At 47.8% G+C, this 23831-nt stretch overlaps 1 protein-coding gene across 1 annotated transcript in view; it reads right to left on the reverse strand.

Moving 5' to 3' along the window:
• The window catches only part of ankrd26 (ankyrin repeat domain containing 26), a gene marked incomplete at its 5' end in the record, with an annotated part of 36331 nt that overhangs the window by 2591 nt on the left and 9909 nt on the right, over positions 1–23831 (reverse strand). The window contains 27 exons of the mRNA XM_084451400.1: positions 3673–3922; positions 4604–4839; positions 5704–5994; positions 6320–6467; positions 8121–8233; positions 8530–8664; positions 9003–9080; positions 9489–9515; positions 9726–9819; positions 10006–10181; positions 10719–10871; positions 11340–12308; positions 12640–12786; positions 13751–13934; positions 14649–14862; positions 15354–15501; positions 16038–16068; positions 16344–16589; positions 16949–17181; positions 18256–19314; positions 19944–20050; positions 20647–20748; positions 20840–21214; positions 21935–21979; positions 22102–22180; positions 22277–22371; positions 23337–23436. Of these exons, the coding sequence (XP_084307526.1) occupies positions 3673–3922; positions 4604–4839; positions 5704–5994; positions 6320–6467; positions 8121–8233; positions 8530–8664; positions 9003–9080; positions 9489–9515; positions 9726–9819; positions 10006–10181; positions 10719–10871; positions 11340–12308; positions 12640–12786; positions 13751–13934; positions 14649–14862; positions 15354–15501; positions 16038–16068; positions 16344–16589; positions 16949–17181; positions 18256–19314; positions 19944–20050; positions 20647–20748; positions 20840–21214; positions 21935–21979; positions 22102–22180; positions 22277–22371; positions 23337–23436 (5835 nt within the window). The remainder of the gene's footprint in view (positions 1–3672; positions 3923–4603; positions 4840–5703; positions 5995–6319; positions 6468–8120; positions 8234–8529; positions 8665–9002; positions 9081–9488; positions 9516–9725; positions 9820–10005; positions 10182–10718; positions 10872–11339; positions 12309–12639; positions 12787–13750; positions 13935–14648; positions 14863–15353; positions 15502–16037; positions 16069–16343; positions 16590–16948; positions 17182–18255; positions 19315–19943; positions 20051–20646; positions 20749–20839; positions 21215–21934; positions 21980–22101; positions 22181–22276; positions 22372–23336; positions 23437–23831) is intronic.

The following is a 23831-nucleotide window of genomic DNA, read 5'->3' on the forward strand; positions in this document are numbered from 1 at the left end:
CGTGATAATTGTCTGGCCCAATGCTCACTGAACTAACACTGCCACTCTCCCATTATGATAAAAAAAAACAGTGACTTGTGGAGTGCTTTAAGCGTGGGCCAATCAGAGGGGGTGGGGGGCGGGGTAGAGGAGAGTGAAGCAGCGGATTGGTCAGCTACACACAACTACACACCTGGTCATGAGTCTGGCTGAAGAGAGGAGAGGTGAGAGACAGACTTTTGAGCTAGAAGCTGAAGGAGTGAGAAATAGGAGATGTTAGGCACAAAGTCCCGCTACGAGAGAGACTGGAGATGAAGAAGAGGACAGGTGTAGGGGAGAAGAACAGAGGTGAAAGGATGGAAATGTAGTTTTTAAGGACAGTAGTTCTTACTTTAAAGTCGCACTGAAACCATGGATGTATTAATTAAACTGGATACAGCCACTCCATTCACTGGCCGCTATCAACAATGAAGCCCTATTGAACCGCGCCATCTTGGCAAATTTGTAGTCATTTGACTATTTCCGGTGACTTTTGACTTGCGCAGTTGTGCTTTTCTGGCCTTCCGGTGACTTTTGACTTGCGCAGTTGAGCTTCTCTGGCCGACGCGCGTCCACGAAAAAGTTCACATTTATCTGATATGTAGACGCGCGTTCCCGGCTCTCTCGGCTGTCCCCGCTTTGATTTAGCAATGAAAACCGGCTTGCATATTAACCTGTTTTTGTCAAATATATCAATTGGAGAAATTATTTTTTGATCCTGGCATCTTAGTTTTAACAGGTTAAATATAATTGAACATGTTTTGTTTGCTAGTAGATGGTATTCATTCCGTTCGCGATAACGTTATTGCAGCCAGGCTAAATTCCTCCAGGGAGCCAGTGACCGGCGAGTTGAAGAGCTTCACTCCCCGCCAGCAGGAGCTTTGGCCGCGGCTACCGCATCTCGGAAAACCCGCTGAGTTCGTGGCTGCTATTTCACACTCGCCCTTGATCAATCCCAATACCGATCCATGGTAATAATGAATCAATCGTTCAGATCAGATCGGCAGTGCTGCATGCATGTTACAACATCATTGTTACCTTTATTAACATAACCATAGCCTACATTTATCTCTCTAACGTTAGGCTATCCATCTTACACCAGTCGGCCATTCGATAGCTGGAAGCGGTCAACGCCAACGTTGACTGAAAACACCCAAACTCAGTGTATCGTTTCATCTTCATGCTACACATCAACTCCTTTACATTGTATGTGAATAAATTCCTGTTATTCTAAAAATATCCCATTTCTGTCCATTCCTGGAAAAGGCTAATAATTGCTGTCAAAAGATCACTCCAGTTTATCACCGTATCCCACTACCATTTCAACTATGCACAGGAGGTTGTCTTGTGGTCATTTTCATTAAAAAATGATTAGCCTGATCAGTTTGTTGTATGTATTAAGCCCTTTTTGAGCGTTTTGTGTGTGTGCATTGTTAAGTGTAAGCTTATGCAGCCTACTCCAAACTTTAATGGTTACAGCAGTCTTGTCGTCTACAAGCAACAGTCTCTGGCTTTGCATGGCAATTTATGTAGTATCATCCGAGTTCTACAAATGCTGTACTTTTTTGTACTGTAAGTAACCCCTCAATTATTCAATTTTACTGGGGAGCAGTGACCATAGCCTACTTGCCAACCCTCCTGACTTCCGCGGGAGATTCATAAATTTGAACTAGGTTGTGTAGTAGATAGGCTACAATAAATTAGGACAGATGCACATTTACTGAACAGCACAGACAGAAGTCGGACATTAAAAACAATTGCTCCATACACACATAGATATATATATATATAATGTTTCACATTTCGTTTTAATGCTTTTAATGTCTAATTTGTAATGCTTTTAATGCCCCCCCCCGCAATTTGGTTTGGAAATGCTCCCTATTTCTGAGGTCCCAAGGTTGGTGAGTATGGCAAGCTATAAGCTATTAATACAAGCATACCGCTCAAAAAGGGCTTAATACATACAACAAACTGATCAGGCTAATCATTTTTTAATGAAAATGACCACAAGACAACCTCCTGTGCATAGTTGAAATGGTAGTGGGATACGGTGATAAACTGGAGTGATCATTTGACAGCAATTATTAGCCTTTTCCAGGAATGGACAGAAATGGGATATTTTTAGAATAACAGGAATTTATTCACATACAATGTAAAGGAGTTGATGTGTAGCATGAAGATGAAACGATACACTGAGTTTGGGTGTTTTCAGTCAACGTTGGCGTTCACCGCTTCCATTTATCGAATGGCCGACTGGTGTAAGATGGATAGCCTAACGTTAGAGAGATAAATGTAGGCTATGGTTATGTTAATAAAGCTAACAATGATGTTGTAACATGCATGCAGCACTGCCGATCTGATCTGAACGATTGATTCATTGTTACCATGGATCGGTATTGGGATTGATCAAGGGCGAATGTGAAATAGCAGCCACGAACTCAGCGGGTTATCCGAGATGCGGTAGCCGCGGCCAAAGCTCCTGCTGGCGGGGAGTGAAGCTCTTCAACTCGCCGGTCACTGGCTCCCTGGAGGAATTTAGCCTGGCTGCAATAACGTTATCGCGAACGGAATGAATACCATCTACTAGCAAACAAAACATGTTCAATTATATTTAACCTGTTAAAACTAAGATGCCAGGATCAAAAAATAATTTCTCCAATTGATATATTTGACAAAAACAGGTTAATATGCAAGCCGGTTTTCATTGCTAAATCAAAGCGGGGACAGCCGAGAGAGCCGGGAACGTGCGTCTACATTTCAGATAAATGTGAACTTTTTCGTGGACGCGCGTCGGCCAGAGAAGCTCAACTGCGCAAGTCAAAAGTCACCGGAAATAGCCAAGTGACTACAAATCTAGCCAAGATGGCGCGGTTCAATAGGCCTTCACTTTAGATTTCGAATCCTGGGGGCTTGACTGAAACGGACGTTTGAGATCATCTAACTTCCGTAGTTTGACGTATTTCCGACGCAAACAAGCTATGAGGGTGGGACATATGTTTAGAGGAATTTAATTGGAACATTGACAAGTGGACGGGTTTTAAGAACTTTAGACAGATTCGATAGAAGGATAGCGTTGATTGACGGGTGGATGTCGTGAGAATATTGGCCTAAAAACTAAGGTACCTGTTGTCGTCATTGCACGTGAGTCGTGACCTACCGTTTTCCAGGAAGTAAGAAATTATATACTTTGATATGAGATTACAACAAAAGTAGAATTTTGTAAATATTTTGGCATACATCGTTGAATAGGTGAACACTATGACCAATTATGTGAACCAAAATGGGACAGAATGTTTTTTTCATTTCAGTGCGACTTTAAGGACAGTAGTTAGTAGTTAGTAAGACGTGAAGGAAAGATAGCAGTTGATGACAAGCTATCAGAGCAGTTTTGCCTTTCAGCATCATTTAAATACTGTAAAAGAGTCCTCACAACTTCAGATAAAATACAGGCAGTGATCATATTAACTATACAAATAAAGCTTTGATATTAGTCTCTAGACAATGTCCTCCCTATCAAACTGGCTGATGCATAAAAAAAACACATACAGACAAAACCGATGATAACATCGACGGTGGGAATGTTAGAAAATGCCAACTAAGTTTGTTGAGTATTTGATCCTCCCGCAACTCTAAGGTGACCACGGAAGAGCTCACCTTAGCCAGGTAGGCCTCCACCCTGCTGCCCTGGCCCTCCCCCAGGGGGCTGAGGAGGGATCCCCCCAGCCCCAGGCTCCTGTTGAGGGGCCCCAGGGAGGCCCCGTACGCCCCCGGCGAGCCGAGGGAGCCCAGCTCCAGCGAGGATCCTCCCAGGTTGCCGTTGACGATGCTGCTGGCGATGAGGGACTTGCTGCGCTGCCTCTCACCCAGCAGCTTGGCATTGGCCTCCGCCAGCCGCTCGTTCGCCCTGGGGACGGAGAACGGGCAGCGTCACGTGACCGACGGTTACCGACGCACTTAAACTGCATGTTTTTTTGGTCACCAAACCACATCTGGAGATGTTGTTGCACACCGGAGCTTCAAACCATTCCCTTACCTTGATAGAAGTCTATGGGCCAGGAGCAGAGAGACATAAATAATCTTGTCAATCAGGTGACCTTAACCTTCACGTTTACGATATTTAAAAGCCTTATGGAGTAGGGATGCACAGATATGAACATTTTGGACGATACCGATAACAGATATTAACATTGCTGTCATGGCCGATAACCGATATTTACCAATGTTGATATGATCTGTATAAAAATATGTTTCTATGATAATCAAATGTTATACATACTGAAAAACACATGGAAATACTGTCTCCATTTCTAAAACATTTGGAAAAGCAATAAATCTTAGATTTACTGCATTGTTTCCTCTCAAAAACCACACACACACAACAGCAGCTGGACAGAAATAATTATCGGTCTTTCACATCGGCCCTGTTTTGCACATCGGACCGATACGATATATAAAAAAATTACTTGACATCGGCCGATACCGATAAGATACGATATATCGTGCATTCCTACTCTGGAGGCCAGGGAGTAAAACCACACAACCTGTCTCTTCCACTATTGTATCCGCGCTATAGGAGGGGTCTCACCTCTCTAGCTTGCCCCCCAGGGACTTGCGCAGGCGGAGCTCCTCGCTGTAGAGATCCCGGTAGCGCTCCAGCTCGGTGCGGGTGGAGTCGCGCTGGCTCAGGCTGTCGTGCTGCGTGGACCGGGCGCGGCCGAGGTCCCCTTCCAGCTCCCGGATCCTCTGCTCCAGCTGGGAGCGCAGGCTGGCCTCGTTGGCCGCCTTCATCTGCTCCAGCGCCTCCTGAGAGGCTGCCTGGGACTATGGGACGGAGGGACACACGGGCATCTCATCTACTGTCTAAATGCTGGTTGTTTTTATTTTTTATTGAACCTTTATTTAACCAGATAAAAACTCGTTGAGATTAAAGGAAATCTCTTTTTCAAGAGTGACCTGGCCAAGAGGGCAGCACACAATAAAACAAGACATAACCATCCAGGTTTCATACTGTACATACTGTACAGAACAACAATAAAACATGAATAGAAAGTTTCAGGAATGCATAGGCAGTATAGGAGTTTAGGGACAGAGACATTTCCCACTACTAAAGCTCCAAATCCTTTAGGATTTCCTTAAAGGCATCATATGAGATCAGGGCTGCGTTCAAATTCAGCTAACAGAGGCGAACGTTTGTCACAAACATGTTTTCTCCTAACGGTCAGATTTGAACAGCTTTTAATGAACGTTCCAAATAGTTCACATAAATGCAACAATCCCCATCTGGGAGCACATCTCCAGTAAGCCTGGGTCCATTGTGATCCTCGTGCCGTTACTGGCGAACTACCTCTCCAGACTGTTAGCTTCTGTTAGCAAACGTTTGCGGCGAACACAAAGCTAACGGAAAATAGTTCGCTAACGTTCGCAAACATTCGCTATGTTCGCTGAATTTGAACGCACCCCAGTTCAGGGAAGTCCTTTTGGGTCAAGGTAATTGTCCAGCGAAGGCTGTGCAAGAAAAGCCTCATCATATACAGGGATAAGGCACAGTTTATCCTGTAGATTTCTTCTAATACTGTATGGACAAATGTACTAAACAAACAGACATCTCAGTCTGATCATACCGGCTTTGTTTACGTTTGATATAATACAGTCTGATGTCATAATACTTTGATGTCATGCTCCCACCTGTAAAAAGAGGTTGACCTCCTCCAGTTTCTGCCGGACCTCCTGGCGGGCGCTCTCCTCGGCGTCGCGCCGGTACTGCTCGGCCTGGCTCTGGTCCATCAGCCCGGTCCCCACCTGGCGCCGGAGGCCCGCCAGCTCCTCCTCCAGCTGACGGTTGCTCTTCTCCAGCTTCTCGTTGCTGCGGCCCAGACCCGTCATGGAGCCCAGCTGCTCCTTCAGCTCCACGTTCGCCCTCTCCAGCTGGCTGCAGCGAGACGCCTCCTTCTCCAGCTGCGCCTGCAGCTCGTCCGCCTGGGTACGGACGGACGGGTCAGGATGGGTCAGAGATAGAGGATGTAGATCAGGGAAAATGGGCTATATGCACACCTCCAGTACTTCCTGAAATTAGACATGCTTCTCTATTTCCTGTCCTACACTATTGGATGAAGTGATTAATCAGGTGTGCCTGACTGCAGCACAATGATCAGGCACACCTGAATAATCATTTCATCCAATAGTGTAAGACAGCAAATAGAGAAGCATGTCTAATTTCAGGAAGTACTGGAGTTGTGCATAATAGCCCATTGGGAACATTCTGGAAACTTGTAGCAGCTGAGGCCCTGTGGCCTGGGTGTACCTTGTCTTTCATCCGTCCGACGGCCGTCTCGGTCTGGTAGTGTCGGCCCATCTCACCCCTCATGCTGCCGAGAGGAGAGCCGAACTCGGCACCAGCTCCGTCCTGCTCCCTCAGCTTCTTTTTGGCAGTCTTCACCAGGGTCCGCAGCCTGAAGCACGGCGCATAAACATACCCACGCGCAATGTTAGTGACAAACACTGATAACGTCGATCGTCTCTATTCCTTTAGACACGTATCTGATCAAAAGTAACGCTAAAATAGACCCTTGGCACACGAGGCCTGCACAACTGAAAAACGACTGTTGTTAGATGACTGTGGTTAGAGCGTCAGACCAAAGTAACCAAAAGATCGCTAGTTCAAGATCACTGAACACAACTGGCTGCCTACCACTGTGCCCTTGAGCCAGGCCCTTAACCCCCACTTATTATATAACATCCAGGGGCGCGGTCATGCTGGTAGACCATGTGCTCGGCCGATGGTTGAGATAGAAGTGACATCTAATGACTCCAAACACAACAAGACATCTAACAACAACCCCAGACACAAGACACATCTACAGTAACAATCCCAGTCACATCCAACAAGCCCAGACACAACAAGACATCGAACAACAAGCCCAGACACAACAAGACATCGAACAACAAGCCCAGACACAACAAGACTTCGAACAACAAGCCCAGACACAACAAGACATCGAACAACAAGCCCAGACACAACAAGACATCGAACAACAAGCCCAGACACAACAAGACATCGAACAACAAGCCCAGACACAACAAGACATCTCACAACAAGCCCAGACACAACAAGACATCTCACAACAAGCCCAGACACAACAAGACATCGAACAACAAGCCCAGACACAACAAGACATCTCACAACAAGCCCAGACACAACAAGACATCGAACAACAAGCCCAGACACAACAAGACTTCGAACAACAAGCCCAGACACAACAAGACATCGAACAACAAGCCCAGACACAACAAGACATCGAACAACAAGCCCAGACACAACAAGACATCGAACAACAAGCCCAGACACAACAAGACATCGAACAACAAGCCCAGACACAACAAGACATCGAACAACAAGCCCAGACACAACAAGACATCGAACAACAAGCCCAGACACAACAAGACATCGAACAACAAGCCCAGACACAACAAGACATCGAACAACAAGCCCAGACACAACAAGACATCGAACAACAAGCCCAGACACAACAAGACATCGAACAACAAGCCCAGACACAAAAAGGGACCCAAGAACAACCCCAGACACAAGAAGATACATTTAAAAACCCCAGAGGAAACCACACCTAGGTTACCAAAAAACAAAAGACACACCCAGTACAACTACAAACCCATACAAACCATAAGGTACATCTCAGTGACACCAGATCCACAGAGAGGTTGGGGGAGCCAGGGGAAGAGTGGGCTCTACTGGACTATAAGGCCCAATCCCAATACTCCCCCTTAGCCCTAGCCCTATCTTAGCGCCCTCGACTGGGTAGTGCCCCTTCCAAACGGACCCACAAGGGGTCGGGGTTGAAATCTTTACCTAAGAAATGGGACACCACTCGCCTATTAGTTGCCTGATTTTCTGTGGAGTCCCTGGGATGTTACAGTATGATAACTATTATTATAGTGACAAATCTGACCAAATTTCAGGACAGAACAAGACAGATTAATCGATTGTACAGCCAGGAAGCATGTATTGGGATTGGGCCTAAATGGTAGTACGTGTAGGGGTTGATCTGCTGGGGACAAAGACGATGCTGGGGAGGAGGTATTGTCACCTGTACATTTCTTTCTGTAGCTCAGTGTTTCTTTTTATCTCCTGGTCCAGCCTGGTGTCCACTGACTTCTTCTGTTCTGCAATCTTCTTGGCTTTCTTCTTCTCGATCTCCATCTGTAACGCGAGAGATTCATTGACATGTCTGAATGTATCGCAGATGCGTCATGAGATAAACTAGTCGACTCAAGACACACTTTCAGTTGAAAGCAGTGCTTGTTGGTGACTGCAGATGAAAATTAGCTTAGGTCTACTAGCTAACTCTGGTACATTTACATTGATGTAGAAACTGATATGCTGATTAATGTGCATTGTCCCTTCTTTTAAATAAAATAAAATAAACAAACAAAAACTCGAGCAAGCGTCCATGGCCAGCTGGGCCTGTATGCGTGCTGTGTGATGTCACGGGTCACCTGACTGCTGAGCTCTCCCTTCTCCTTCTCTAACTCGGCCAATCGCAGCCCGAGTTTGGAGCGACTCTTCAGCTCCTCCTCCCACATGGAGTGGGAGTCCTGGGCATTGTGGGACAGCATGCTCTGCTTCTGCACCTGGTTAGAGGGAGATGGGGGGGTCATATGTAGAACCACTTGTTAAACAAAACGTCTATGATATCTATATATCTTTTAACTGTTTTATATATAACCTTGTTTTATTTTCACCCCCCCTAACCCCCTTCCCTCAAGAGGCTTTTGCTTTTTGCCAGGCCGCCTTTGTAAATAAGAACTTGTTCTTAAATGCTTGCCGGGTTAAATAAAGGTTAAATCAAAAATAAATATGAGGCTTATGTGTCGACTCTTTTCCTCTGTGTATACTGATATGACAGAACTTGATAGCTGAAAGCAAGGCGGCACGGCACAGTATCAAGTTAACCTGACACTCGACCAACCTCATGACTCAGTTGGTCTTCCAAATTCATCTTGCTGCCTTGTAGGTTTGTAACCAAGTCCTCCAAACGATTCCTGACCTAAGACGGGAAGAAGAAGTTTGAGGTGATGTGAGAAAAAGCAATATCACCACTCGTCAGAATCACCACTGAAACACAATGAAACCATCTAGAGGGTGTAACATGCAACATGCAGTGAAGTACAACTGAAAAAGGAGTCCCACATACCAAGATTAGGTCAATAGAGAGAGAAACCAAGATTCTGAAAACGCTGACTTGAAAACCATCACCGAGAGATAATTCAGAATAATCCAAAGACATTTTATGATCAATGTGATAGCGCTGAAGCCTTTGTCTTTAGATTCCTGGTGTGTAAGTGGATGACTAAAAGAGTAGGCCATTGAGTTTCTATCCATTCAGTTAGGTGGAAAGGTTTTCCAGAGCAGAGATCAACCCAAAGAAACATCTACAACTATCTGAAATACCAACCCCTCCTCCCGGTGAAGAGTCAGGTGGCTGTGAAGAGATTGAATACCTTTATAACAAATCTACAGTCACTGGGTAAATAATACTATTATAATACTAATTAATAATAATACAACTAATACTAAATAATACTAAGTCTATAGTTGTGAAGGGTACACAGTGGTATGATCAGCACCAAAAATGTTATTAAAAATGTGTTATTTTTCGTAGGGATGAATTGCTTTGGAGGCAGTGACTCACCATGACACCGTCACGGGCTCCCTTCTCTAGCGTTTCAATTCTGCTGGTCTGCTGTTTGGCTGCAGCCTCAAGCCTGGCATTCTCAATCTCAAGCCTGCAGTACAAAAAACAACATTGACATTTCTGAGATTTTAAAAGTCTATATAAACCACATACAGTGGGGGTGATGCCATCACAACCTAAATTGACCTCAATTGACCTCAACAAATGCTGCTTGTGTATGATGTATGAAATATGAATACTGCCTCAAGGTCTGGGAGAGTGTGTTCGTATAGCCTACCTCTGGACGGCCTCCTCCAGCTGTTTGATGGTGATGTCTGAGCGTGCGGAGAGCGAGAGCGCCTCCTGGAGTTTCTGAGTGGAAGTGTTGAGCTCTCTCTCCTTCTCGTCCAGGGTGCTCTTCAGGTCGCTGATGCGCCTCTCCGTCTGCACGTGCTGGTCCTCGCTCTCCTCCAGCTGCAGTCGCAAACCAACAAGAGTTCTGCCCAGTGATCACCGAGTTGAATCACAGGTCACCGCTGTATCACAGGTCACCGCTTGGGGCAGCTGTAGCTCAGTTGGTAGAGCGGGTCGTTCAGTGATCGAAGGGTCAGTGGTCCGAATCCCAGCTCCGACTGTTCACATGTCGAAGTGTCCTTGAGCAAGACACCTAACCCCAAATTGCTCCCAATGAGCAGGTTAGCACCTTGCATGGCAGCTACCGCCATTGGTGTGTGAATGTGTGTGAATAGGTGAATGAGAGGCCATTGTAAAGCGCTTTGAGTGCCGCTAAGGTGGAAAAGCGCTATAAAAGTGCAGTCCATTTAGAATTTACCATCTGACCAGTCGCTAGTGAGTAAGAGGCCAGTTGTACTCTATTAACACACCTGGACAAGTGAGGTGCCTAGAACATTTAAGAAAAAACTAAGTGGCCTGACTTTGTTGACTTTATCCAACATACCATCTAGCGCTATGACTCTTTCCTTCCACATGAGGGCAGTGTCCTACACCTACCTTCGCCTTGAGCCTATCCATGTCCTTAAGCAGCCGGGCCTTCTCCTCCTCCAGGTCATTGCGGTAGCGTGTGTTGACCTCTAGGGACGCCTCGCTCATCGACAGCTTCTTTAGCGAGTCTGCCAGTTCCTGCTGCAGCTGCCTCAGACCAGTCTGTGGTAGGGATGTAACGATAACCGGTATAATGATAAACCGCGATAAAATTTTGAAAAACTCACTGTAAATACAGTCCAGCATCAACTAAAGTTAGCAACAGTCTCCAAGAAACTCCTTTTATGTTTATGCAAGCAAAACGTGCCTAGTGCTGCTGATTTCATTTGTGGTTTTCAATATAAAACTTGATGAAATGATCTCAGTAGGTGTATCAGTAGTTTTTGAACATTTTCAGCACATTTTAACAATATCGTGATAATACTGATAACGATAATTTGGGTCACTCTCATCGGAATGTGACATTTTCATACGGTTACATCTCCAGTCTGTGGCAGCAGAAGTCTAGTTTAGACTGAGATTGAACTCGCACAGGCTGGCATATGGATGAGAGGATAAGGGAGGCCTACGGGAGGGCTGGGGGGTGGGGGTGGGGGGGTAATCCTCTTACCCTCGCTATCCTGGCCTTACCTCTCGGCCGTTCTTTTCCTCCTCCAGCTTGTAGACCTGATCGCGGAGGTCGGCGGCCTTGCTGGCCAGCTCTTTGCTCCTCTCCTCCCCCATCTGCACCCTCTCCTCGCAGTCCGAGCGCAGCTTGGACAGGAGGTCGCCGAAGCGCTCCTGGGCGTCCGTCACGGCGCGCTCCTTGGCCACGCCTTTGTTCTGCGCCTCCTCTAGCTGCTGGCGCAGGAGCATGGCCTCGCTCTGCGCCTGGGCCAGCCTCTCCTGGGTGGTCTCCTGGCGGGCCCCGGTCCGGCTGACCTGCTCCCTCTCTGCCTGTAGCGCCCCTTCCAGCTCTCGGAGCCGGGCGGAGGTCTGGTCCTTCTCCCGCTGGAGAGCGTCCAGTAGCAGGCCCTTCTCCGTCAGAGACAGGGTGGCCCGGTGCACCTCGTTCTCCATGCTGTTGGCCCTGGCCTCCGCCTTGGCCAGCTTCTGGGACAGCCCGCTGACCGCCTCGCGCTGGCCGGCTGCCTCGCCGGTGCGCTTGTCCTGGGCGCGCTGGCGTTCCTCCTTCTCCCGCTGCAGGGCTCTCTCGGCGTCGGCGCGCGCCGTCTGGCAGCGCTCCGCCTCCTGCAGGGCGCCGGCCAGCCGCGTGCGGGCGGACTCGGCCTCCGCGTCCAGCTGCTCGCGGTCCTGCCGCTCGTGCTCCAGCCGCGTGGTCACCACGGCCAGCTCGGCCTTGAGGGAGGTGAGCTGGCCGTTGTACTGGTAGACGGTCTGGGCCAGGGCCTCCTCGTTGAGCTTGAGGTCGCGGCGCGCGTCCTCCAGGCGCTCCCGGAGAGTCTCGCTCTCCTCGGTCAGGCGGCCTTCTTCCTGGCGGCCGTGGGAGCGCGAGTGCTCCAGATCCACCCTCAGGCCGCGGAGCTCCTCCTGCAGGGTCAGGCTCTGCTGGAGGAGCTCCTTCTCCCGGTCACTCGCCTCCGTCAGCTGGGACAGAGCCTGGGGGACAACACAGGGCAAAGGCTGCGCTACTGACCAATGCAGGATTCAATCAATCAATCAATCAAAGCTTTATTTGTATAGCGCATTTCATACACAGAGGCAACACAATGCGCTTTACAGAGAACAAGGGAGGTGGGCATACGACCCACTCTCTACATATTCCAGAGGGAAGCAAAAAAAATCACCCAGGGGCCAGAAAGGTGAGCTGTAAAAATTCTATCCTGTCACTACAAAAATACATTAAAAACAAAAAATTACACCAAAAACACTACCGATCAAACTGTGCTGTACAAAAAACTGGAGAGACGAGTAGAACTGAAAACGCTACCTCGTTGCTTTTGCTGATGTTCCTCCTGTTCTCCTCTTCGATGTCCTGCTGTTTGCGGAGGTGGTTGTTGAGCAGGGTCTCCTGGAGGGCTCTGGCGTTGCGCTCCTGGGCCAGCAGACGCTGGGTCTCGCCGCGGTCCTCCTCCAGCTACGGGAGGAGGCAAGAGGCATTTTACTTTTACTTCACCGAGTTTATTTGAGCAGGGACAGCGCATACCAATCCACCGTGATAGACATGAAGCATGAATAAAACGGTAAATATGCCAGCGTTAGCAGGGTTGCTAATTTTCAGCTGCAGTCCCTGGACTAGATGTTAAAGACTGGTAAAAGACAAAATATAAAAATACATTTTAGAACTTACATAATAAAAATAGCAAATATTTAAAAGATAATTCTTGCACAACCTAGATTAGCTAAGTTAAAGAGAGTGAAAGTGTTAAGAGTGCTAGGGAGATACAGAACAGGATAAAACCAGATTTGGGACAATACAAGGACAATTCAGAATATCAACCTAGGAACTGATCTATCAAGTGGCGCTGAAAAACAAACAAGAACCCAGTGTTAAGGAATTTACCTCTTGGTTTAGATTGTCAAAGAACACGCTGAGTGGTCGATCAAGCTGGTTTTAAACAAAGGCAATAGTTTTATTCTGTTTACGATTCTGCAGAGTCGGACTCTAGCACAGGAAGTGAATCCAGGCAGAGTGAGTTCACTTGAGGACGAGGTCGTTAGGTTATACAGTGAAAAAGGAAGTGACATAGTTTCAGGATGAAGGACAGGGAAGTGATGTCACACAGGGAAGAATTTGTAGTTCTAACAGACTGATCTATGAGAACGAACTACAAAGTTTAGAACAACAGTCAAGGGGGAAAACAGAACACTTTCATTCACACCAGCAAGACTAATACTGTGTTCACACCGGGCGCGGCGAGAAAATTCACGCCGCCATGTTCGCCGTGGGATCCAATGGGTTGCCGCGCGAATCCGCCGCAGAAAGTTTAAAAAAAAATAGAACTTTTGCGAATGTCGCCGCGCGGCGAATCCTGGCCGCCGCGCCGCTGGGTTCGCCTGATTTGCGCCGCCGGTGGCGCCCGCCGCCAGTTTGTGCGAACCTGTTTCATGTTGTTGAGCAGCGCCCTCATCTCCAGCTCCAGGTTCCGGAGGGAGAGCTCCACCTTGTGTCTCTCCTCCGCCTCCCCCCTGTGCTGCTCCTCCTTCCTCCTCATGTGCTCACGCTGCTTATCGTACAGCATGGTGGCATTCCTGTGCTTCTCCTGCTCCTGCTTCAGCTGGAACCTGCAGCAGGGGGGGGGGAGGGAGAGAGAGAGAGAGAGAGAGACACACAGAGAGAGAGAGACACAGAGAGAGAGAGAGAGACACAGAGAGAGAGAGAAAGAGAGAGAGAGAGACACACACACAGGGAAATTAGGTAACTCAGCACGCTGTTCTAGCAAAGAAATTGGAAAAGATGATGTGTGTGTGTGTGTGTGTGTGTGTGTGTGTGTGTGAGACAGAGCAAGCGACAAATGAAAGACAAAGAACTTGCAAGTGGAAGAGCAAAGGATATGAAAACATGGAGACATATATTGACAAAAAGACAGAGAGAGACACACAGCCAGAGAGACACACAGCCAGAGAGCAGGGACACATAGCCAGAGAGACATATAGCGAGAGAGACACACAGCCAGAGAGACATATAGCCAGAGAGACACACAGCCAGAGAGACACATAGCCAGAGAGACATATAGCCAGAGGGACACATAGCCAGAGAGACACACAGCCAGAGAGACACAGCCAGAGAGAGACTGCCAGAGAGAGACTGCCAGAGAGACACAGCCAGAGAGACACATAGCCAGAGAGACACATAGCCAGAGAGACACACAGCCAGAGAGACACAGCCAGAGAGAGACTGCCAGAGAGACACAGCCAGAGAGACACAGCCAGAGAGACACAGCCAGAGAGACACAGCCAGAGAGAGACTGCTGGAGAGACACTGCCGGAGGTCCTCACTTGAGGTTGTTGAGGTCGGTCTCCAGCTCCAGATGCCGGTGCTCCAGGCTGGACTTGGTGTCTCTGGTCTCCTCCAGGTTGACCTCCAGCTCCTCATTCTCCTGCTCCAGCTGGCGCACCTGGTCCACCACCCGCCCATGGCGGCCCCTCTCCTTCTGGATGGTCCTCTCGTACTCGTGGAACATGTTCTGCAGCTTCACCATGCTCACGGAGTCTGAGGGAGGAGGGGAACACAGGTGGGGGGTTGGGGAACAAAGCCGCCGAGTATTTAGGCTTAACACACAAGAGGCTGCATTGTGCTTTTATGACCAGCTGATTCAAGAGTGACTCAGATTGGACTCTGCATGATACTTATTCAATACCATGTTCAGTATATAGTCTGGAGCAGATTCTGCCCTTGCTACCAGATATAATAGCAACTGGAAGCAACAATGTGTAGGTCTGTCATCATAGGAAACTAGTAGTGTGAGTGACTACTACAGATTTCAACAAAATGTACCACAACCATTGTTTTCTGAATGTACACTAAAAATGTTTTGCAGAAACCTAGTTTCCATGCTGTTTTGACGTGGATGCCTGATAGTTACCCCCCACTGTCTACAAAATAGTCCACAAAATACATCTTTTAAATTTCACAAAATACATTCTGTTGAAGTGTAAACACTCTCTTAGGAGGAAAAGCTAGTTGATGAGGTGCGGGTGTACCTAAAGTGGTGGCGTCCAGCTGTTTGATGAGCAGAGAGGCGTGGCGGTAGCCGGAGGTGGGGGAGTCCATGTCATCGGTACCCGTGTCCGAGGACTGGGTGAGCTCGTCAAAGTCCTCCGCCATTTCCGTCGCACCTACATGCTGAACCTGGACACATAGGAGACCAGAGGACTTTCATACAGGATCCCCGCTGCAAAACCATCTCAAACATGCCTGGGAAAGTGTGGAAAGCATCATAGCTGTAGTTTCTAAAATCAATTCGATATTTGGAAGGACTAGCCTGAATCATGTTTACTGTACATTAGGGGTGTAACAATATATCGTGCCACAATATATCGCGATACAGAAACGTCACAATACGTATCGTCAAGGTGAAAACAATATTGTGATATGTTTATTGTATATCAGTGGCTACACAACGCTAGTAACAAACACGTCTTTTGTCTCTAGGTGATATTAATGATATTAATTAAGCTCTAAATTCAGTGTATTGGAGTAGAAATGTGGAGAAATGCACTAATGGTGTGAACAGCAGCACTACTGCAACGCTTCACACCTGCCCTTGGTGTATCGTATCGTATTGTTATCGTCAACCCAATATCGTGTATCGTATCGTGAGATTAGTGTATCGTTACACCCCTACTGTACATTGAAAAGAAAGGCAGGTGACTTGGTGACCTTACCTTGTTTTTCCGATGCCCTGCAGATGGTGACCTACAGTAGTGACAAACACATACAGCGTAAGAGGAGTTATTTAGGAAAATTCTCAAGTTCAGTGTCTGGACTGGAGCACACCTTGATGAGAAGAGCGTTTTAGTTGAAGCGTGAATGGTATAACAGAGTTAGTCGGGATGCAGACATGCAACTAAAACCCATCGAACCTAGATGAGTCAGGAGGAACATCTAAATCAAGCCGTGTGAAAGGTCCAAGTCGTTCCCCACCACCAGTAACGGAAGTTAGTAAAGAAAATGGCATACTGCATATATACCTTCCTTCATCGTCCGACAGTTCGCTTAAAGTACTATCGTCAAACACAGAGAGAGGGTCTCCGTTAACATGGGCGGTGGTCTGGGGGGCTCTGCCGAACCCGCCCCCCTTGACCAGCTTCTGAGGGGGCGGCTGTGAGGTCATCTCTTTATTTAGAGACTTCCCCTCATCTCTGTGGTTGTTGTTGTTGTAGTTCTGCTGCTGCCACTGCAGTGGGAGTTGTAGTTCCTCAGGGGCCCTGCTGGCACTAGGAAGAGTGTAGAGCTAACAGTGAATGGCACGCCCAACGACATGTACACCAACAGCTGGTAGCACCTCAGCAGCGCTGGGAGATAACATTCGATCTTTGGTATAGGAACAGGAAGGAATCAAAATGGAGTAAGACAGTGTCCTTGGATAACCTGTGAAGGCTCAGTCTTAAGATGTCCATGGCAAATATTGAATGATATGGGCCCACTCCTGAAAAGAGCTACAATGGTGAAAAGGACCATCAAGGTTGGGTTTTCTTAAATAATATCCTGTTGGGAACTTTAGCTATACTTCTAAGCTTAATACAAAAGGTAAGACAAAGAAAAAGGTGAAAACTGAAACTAAAAAGATGTGTACCTCTTTGGACTCTTTGACCACAGTCTTTGCGTAATACTGCCACTGGCTTTGAGTTTCTGGTCCCGTTGCATCGCTCCACTTCCACCCTCGTCCTCTTCTAGGCGTCTTGGACCGGTGTCATGTTTCTCCTCTTCTTCTTCGTCACCCTCAGGCGGTCTGGTTGGTCCTCCAGCATCCCATGAAGCACTGGACTTTTGAACCTCCATTTTGGTCTTTGACTTCTCTTGGCCAACCTGAAAAAACAGGGTAAATGTTTAATGATCAAAGCTGCAGAATTCACAGGTACTGAAACAGGTTGGGGCCGGCCTTTCAAATGTGATTCAGAGCAGGTATTCTACGACATACATAATTTAGACTATCACCTCTCCCCTGAGACCTAACACCCTGCTGTGGTTACTCTACTGACCGACACCATAGTCTTAGTTAATTACAGGAATGCACGTTTACAGACCGCCTCATGCCTATGCAATACAATACAGCTACTGTACCCTTACATAAGAGAGATGTTATACTGCCTGAATACATATTCAAAAGGCTGGCTGAAATATTTCCCTGTGTTCATTTTAATATTCAATGGATGACAAATGGTACTGTACATGAATAACAGTGTTAAAGACACAGGCTATCACAATGGCATGCAAACAACAACAACAAGAATACAACACAACTGCTAAAACCAACACGGCAAATCAAAAGGTCAAACCATTGCTTCTTTTCATTGAAAAGAAGAACCTTTTTACACACTAACTTCACCACTTCACACCAAAACAGCTAGGGAGAACGTGCAAAAAAAGAATTGACCCATATCAACAGACATCTATTTTCTCATCACGAGGCTGCAAGCATAGCTCGATGATGGAAAAAAAAAAAACAACACCAACCAACAAGAACCTCAGGAGTCGAACATGGAGTGAATTCCAGGAGGCACACACACACTACAACTGAGGACGATGGGTTAATGTGTGTGATGGGTTAAATAACGGCAAACTGCACAGGTGAGGGAGTGTGCTGCTAATACAGATGGAGAACAGACGCAAATAGAAAAGGAGAAGAGAGCTTCCTGTGAAATAAGAGACTATTTGGAAGACTACATACGATATCTAAAACAGGAAGAATGGATGAAAGTGAGAAAATATATATTTTTGACAGTACGATATCGATGCCCATCGGCTGGGGGCCTTTTCTCACACAGACTCGGCGGAGGTCATGGAATGGAAGACACAGGCGGAGAGGGAAAGAGGTGGAGGTGTGTGGGGATGGAAGGGACTAAGGGTGGCGGTGGGGGGGGGGGCGCGGCCGTCCTCTACCTCTCTCTGGAGCAGGGCCTTCTCTTTCTCCAAATCCAGGAACACAACCTTCAGCATCCCTACCTCCTGCTTGAACCTGTGCATGTCCTCCTCCAGCTCTTCGTCCGAGACGCCTGAGGTAGAGGCGTGGCGGACGCTCGGCAAGGGGGGCTGAGAGGGGTGTTCTTCGGGTTCCTCTTCCGACGCGGAGGGGCTCCGCTCTTCAGAGACCTCTCGGATTGAACCTTGAACTTCCGGGGCTGGGTCTCGTTCGGCTCCTTGGTCAGGTTCTGGCTCAGGCTTGGTCTCGTTGTTGGTCAAGGACGAGACGATGTTCGGGTCATCTGATTTCCCCATCTGATCTACGTTGCGGCCTATGAAGGTCTTATCTACGTTGCGGTCTATGACAGTCTTATCTACGTTGCGGTCTATGACAGTCTTATCTACGTTGCGGTCTATGAAGGTCTTATCTACGTTGCGGTCTATGAAGGTCTTATCTACGTTGCGGTCTATGAAAGTCTTGGTGGCGTCTTCCACATCAGAGTCGCCATCCCCCGCATAGCTTCCTCCACCTGATTGTGGTGAACGACGCCCACTCTTCTCCTGCTGGTGGTCTGAAGTGTCATTGTCACTGGGGAGCTCCGGGTTTCCAATCTCACGAGCTACAGCACTGGGGGCAGGTTGGGGGCTTCTGGGGGGGTCACAGGGCTGGGTCCTGTCCTCATAGTGTGAGTTCTCAGCAGACTCCGTTAGGGAGTCATCCAGCCCCGACTCCCTCTGCTCAGGGATGGAGAGCAACACGGTGCTCCTCGCTCTGGCAGTTGGACGGACAATCGGCTCCACCTCCTCTTCGTCACTGGACTCTTCCTCAGCGGTTCCAGCGGGGGCTTCAACCTTTTCCTTGTGTTCTTCTTCTGTGGTGTCCTCCAGGGTAGATTTACGGGCCGCTAATTCGGGTAGCACTTCAGGCAGCTCTCCGAACTTCTCCTTCAGTTCTGCTGCCACGTTCCTAAAGTGTGATTTCACCTCTCTTTTCTCTACCTCGACCCATATCTTCTCGTAGCGTTTTTCCCATGGCACCTTATCGGCTTCCTCTCCTCCTTCTCCATCTCTCAATTCCTCCTCCTCCTCCTCTCCGATTTGGGACCCCACAGGACTGAGGAGGTCTGGGTTACTTACTTCTAACTCATCTAAATCGTTCTCCTTTGATGGCATGAGTAGACAAAGAGATGTGGTTAACTGATACAGCAAACCAAAAAAAAGGGACAAAAATAGTTCAGGTCGACAACACACCTTTTACCAACAATTAAAACAATTATGCCAGTGCATGCAGGTAACATTTCTATCTTAAAACCACTTTACCTCAATAACTATCCAGTTAACCACAATAACGCGTTACACAAGTAACATAGCCAGTTACCATGCAAGTAGAGGACGTGAGTGGTTAATCGGTTTATGGTGGAAAGACCATGGAAGGGGGGCGGTGGGGGTTAGGGGATAGGTTAGGCCTTCAGTGAGATATTACTGTAAAAGGCTGCAAATGCCACGTCATTCAATATGCGGTGTACACAGTGGAGTGAGCAAGCCCAAGCCACCATCATGATGTAGGGCTGTATGTGACAAAGTAAAGGTGAAAAACTGCAATGGTGGAGGGAGTGGGGGTATGTGACAATGTCCACTTCAGCTTTGGTAGATAGAGTATTCCCTACCTCTGGTGGTTCCTCCACTCGAGGTCCCTCTTCTGGTGGCTGCTCCTCGGGCTGTGGACTCCTCTCTCTCTCCTCATAGTCTGGTAGGCGCTCGCGCGCAGCAGGCTCTGCAGGGGAGCAACACACGGCCGAGTCAGTCTTTGGCGCGTAGCTCGGGAGGTAGAGCGGCCGGCTGGGGATCGCGAGATCCCCACTTCCACCCAGCTCCCGGTTGTGTGCCGAAGTGTCCTTGAGCAAGATGCTGAACCCCAAAATCGCTCACGTGCGGCACGGTCGCCTCACAGCAAGAAGGTCCTGGGCCTTTCTGTGTGGAGTTTGCATGTTCTCCCTGCGTTTGCTAGGGTTTCCTCCATAAAGAACCCAATACAGAAAACATGCAGAAGAACAGATCGCTAGCGCTGTTCATCCCTGACGAAGACGGACAGGAGCACTTGGATTGTTCCCCGGGCGGAGCTCATGCACGCGCCCTACTGTCTGCCCTTGTGGGCAGGGCGACGGGATGGGTTAAGAGCAAGAGAAGAATTTCATCGGTGGAGGCTCCAGTCATTTTGTGTGTTTTGGTGTTGCCACCTCCCTACACAGTGTGATGCGTTTTTCACCGCGTGACAGTAAAGATGTTTATGTTTGTTGTCTTTTGATCTGCCTGCAGCCAACAGACGTACACAAATAGTCCTACTTAACTGAGCATGGGGAAGAGCCTCACCAGATTTAGACGCTGCATCAGTCTCAGCTATATCTGGCAGTGGGGTTGAAGTTTTGATTGGGCTGGAGGTAGAGGCCACGTGATCTGAGTCCCAATCAGAATCTGGTCCAAAAAAGACAAAATTCAGTGTACACACAAGACTACAAACAAGTCTTGGGGAAAAAAGCACTCAAAAGACACCATCTCTCCTTACCGTCTTCACTCTCGGGCCTTTGCGGCAGCATCTTCCTGGCGCGAGGCTGGGGGTGCGGCAGGGAGTGGGGCTGGGGATGAGGCTGGGGGTGCGGCAGGGAGTGGGAGTGGGCAGAGGAATGAGGGGTGAGGGAGCGTGAACTGGGCAGCGGAGGGGTCTCCGAGGGGGACGGCCTCCTCTCCGAGCTGCTGCTGCTGCTGCTCCGGGCTGCGGGGGGCGCCGTCGGGGGGTCTTGCTCCTGCTCCTGGACGGAGGGTAGTGGTACAGGGAAAGAAGGGGGGGCCTCACGCAGCTCCTCGCCCCCGGGAGAGGCCACTCTGCGGCCCGGGAGGGTCCTCCTGCTGGTGGTGCTGGCTGTGTCCCAGTCGGAGGCATCTGTGGCAGCGACGACGATGACGTTAGGAGGATGGTTACAGCCCTGAGGCTGTGTGTCCACCAACGAGCTGTATGTAGCTGAACAGCGCCAAGCTTACAGCTGCGTAGAGAAGCACTAGAGCCGGAGTTTAGAGCTGGCTAGGCTACCGATGTTTTACAGCTACGCTAGCAACGAGTGTCGTGTTTTTGCAGACTGCAGATTAACTAGCCAAGTTAAGATAGCTAGCTAATGTTCGCTAGTGCTAACGTTCGCCGTCTCTGCAAAAACTGACCGTTGTCATTGTCAGAACAGCCGTTTACAGCCTGTGCTCTAGCCCAAAACCTAGAGCTCACGGCGCTGTAGCGTTAAAAAGCGCTTGGAACTCAGCTCTCATCTCTATAGCGCCCTAGAGCTCATTACCCATTGTAAACAACGAGAAAACAGTGCCAGCTCTAAAATACAGCTCCCCGGTGGACACGCACCCTAAACACAGACTGCATGGCTACTTTGCCTCTAAAAGGCAGCCTCTATGGTCTTGACCTAATCTAGGCTAATTGTAGACCTATGGGATCACTACATATACTGTAGCTGTAGCAACCAAACAGATTCAAATATACGAACCTGCTTGTTTTTTTTTAGATTCTTTTGAGCGTTTAACGAAAGAAAAAAGACAATCAGTAGGGTGATTAATTTAATGTTCAATATTTTGAGACACTGCATTGGCTGGTTAATCCAGTTACCTTCAAGATCATCAACGTCACCCAGACCAAGCTCTTCCATGAAGTCTGCATAACAGAACAGGAGAAAATGTTGCTAAAATATAGAGTGACACTGTAGCATTTGTACAAAGCCAACCATTATACAGTGTAGTGAGAAAATAAAAAAAGCTCTGAGGGATTTACTTTACCTGTCTTTTTGTCAGCATCCTCTCTGGAAAACTCAAGTTTACTCAAAACAGACAGTGGTTCCCTTTTGATTTTCTCTGTCTGTTTGGAAGTAAGAGATCATGTTATATTTGATACTGATCAGTAGATCACCACTTTCCTAGGCATTTCTGTCAAATTCACTTTAGCTGAACTTGCCTCTTTTTCTGTGACTTCATTGTCATCTCCACCACCATCGGCACCGTCATCATCATCATCCTCTTCGTCCTCTGGGTCATTTCTTAAAACTGCAACTGAACACATTGCAAAACCGTGAGACACCCCGAGAGCTCTAAGAGCAAAGAGCCAATGAATAGACAGGAGAGAGAGAACGCGGCTCCGGTGCGGTTAGATGAGCCGGGGATGACGGGGAGCTGCGTGATGTCACGCTGGTTGTGAGTGGCTCTCTCATGCAAATGAGCTCATGGTTAATGCGCTGGGTGAAATGGAAGGTGGTTAGGTGACGCACAAGCATACACAACTGATGCACTTGCTCTGGTCTCAGAGGGTCACAAGGTCATGCTAGACTGGGTTAGGTCTGAGTTTGTGATTCGTTAGGCAATACTGTAGGAAGACCAATCCATTAAAACTACTACTTTGCAAAGCAAGGAAACCTAGCAAAGCTTGTGTTCCCCTAAGTCCACATCTGGGGTTCAGGGTTGGGGTGAATGATATTGGTAGCATGCCTTCACAATGCATGGGTCATGTCATGATCAGTCCTCCGGTATGAGTGGCATGCTGTTCTCCAGATCCACTGGGCTATATAAGCATCCATACCCACGCCCTGGCTGCCTTCTGGCCTGCCTACACTCCACCGAGGCTCTACATTTGCCATCCTATATCTCCCAGAGCCTCTCAAGAAAGAGGGAACGTAAAACAGGTCTAGAAAAGGGAATGTAATAAATGTGGTTACAAGGTGAAACATTCTATTAGTGTTAAGACAATCAAGACTGGGAAATTGAAAAACACAGACAGTATCGCTACATTGTTTAATAATATTCATGGTTAAGTAATATGTAAAAGAGAAACATGTACAAGGTAACTGTTTTTAGTAGGGTGGCCGCATTTTCTAGCAGCATGAAATGGTAGCTGGAATGACCCAATAGAAGGCAAAGCTAGGTTACAGTTAATAGTTAAACAGTTATTAACAGTTTAAAGTTAATACATTCTTATACTGGTCATTAACGCCTGAAGAAGAGACTAAGTACAAGATAGATACCTTCTTTGTTCTCTTCTGAAATACTGGACATCACATTGTGCACCTTAGAAAGGGAACTCTGATCCCCTCCATGAGTTTTTTTGGGGCTGTCAGAGCAGGACTGAAAGAGAAGAGTGTCTGTAAGTCAATGTGATTTATACAACAGCTAGTTCCGACCGCGCATTGTGATTGGCTAAGATGCATTCCAAGCAGTGCCTTAAAACCCTATAATGGCACTGGGTTAATCACCAAATGTATTCCTACTCCCTATCGCTCGTAGCGTACTCGCGTTGCCTAGCAATCGTAATCAAAGTCGGAACTAGCTGTCGTATCGCGGAGGTCTGAAACAACATATTTAAGCAAGACTGAACCCTATAAACCCGTCTTTTTCCGAAATAAAATTAACGACAGTGCAGTGCTGTTGTTTAAAAGCAATAAGACACTCGAGGTCGTGCTTTACTGTGGTTTATTGGCACGGCTGTTGTGCCTATGGGGCCGCACCACAGCCGTGCCAAT

This window comes from Borostomias antarcticus (assembly GCF_949987555.1).
Source record: "Borostomias antarcticus genome assembly, chromosome: 16".
In the NCBI taxonomy this organism is placed as follows: domain Eukaryota; kingdom Metazoa; phylum Chordata; class Actinopteri; order Stomiiformes; family Stomiidae; genus Borostomias; species Borostomias antarcticus.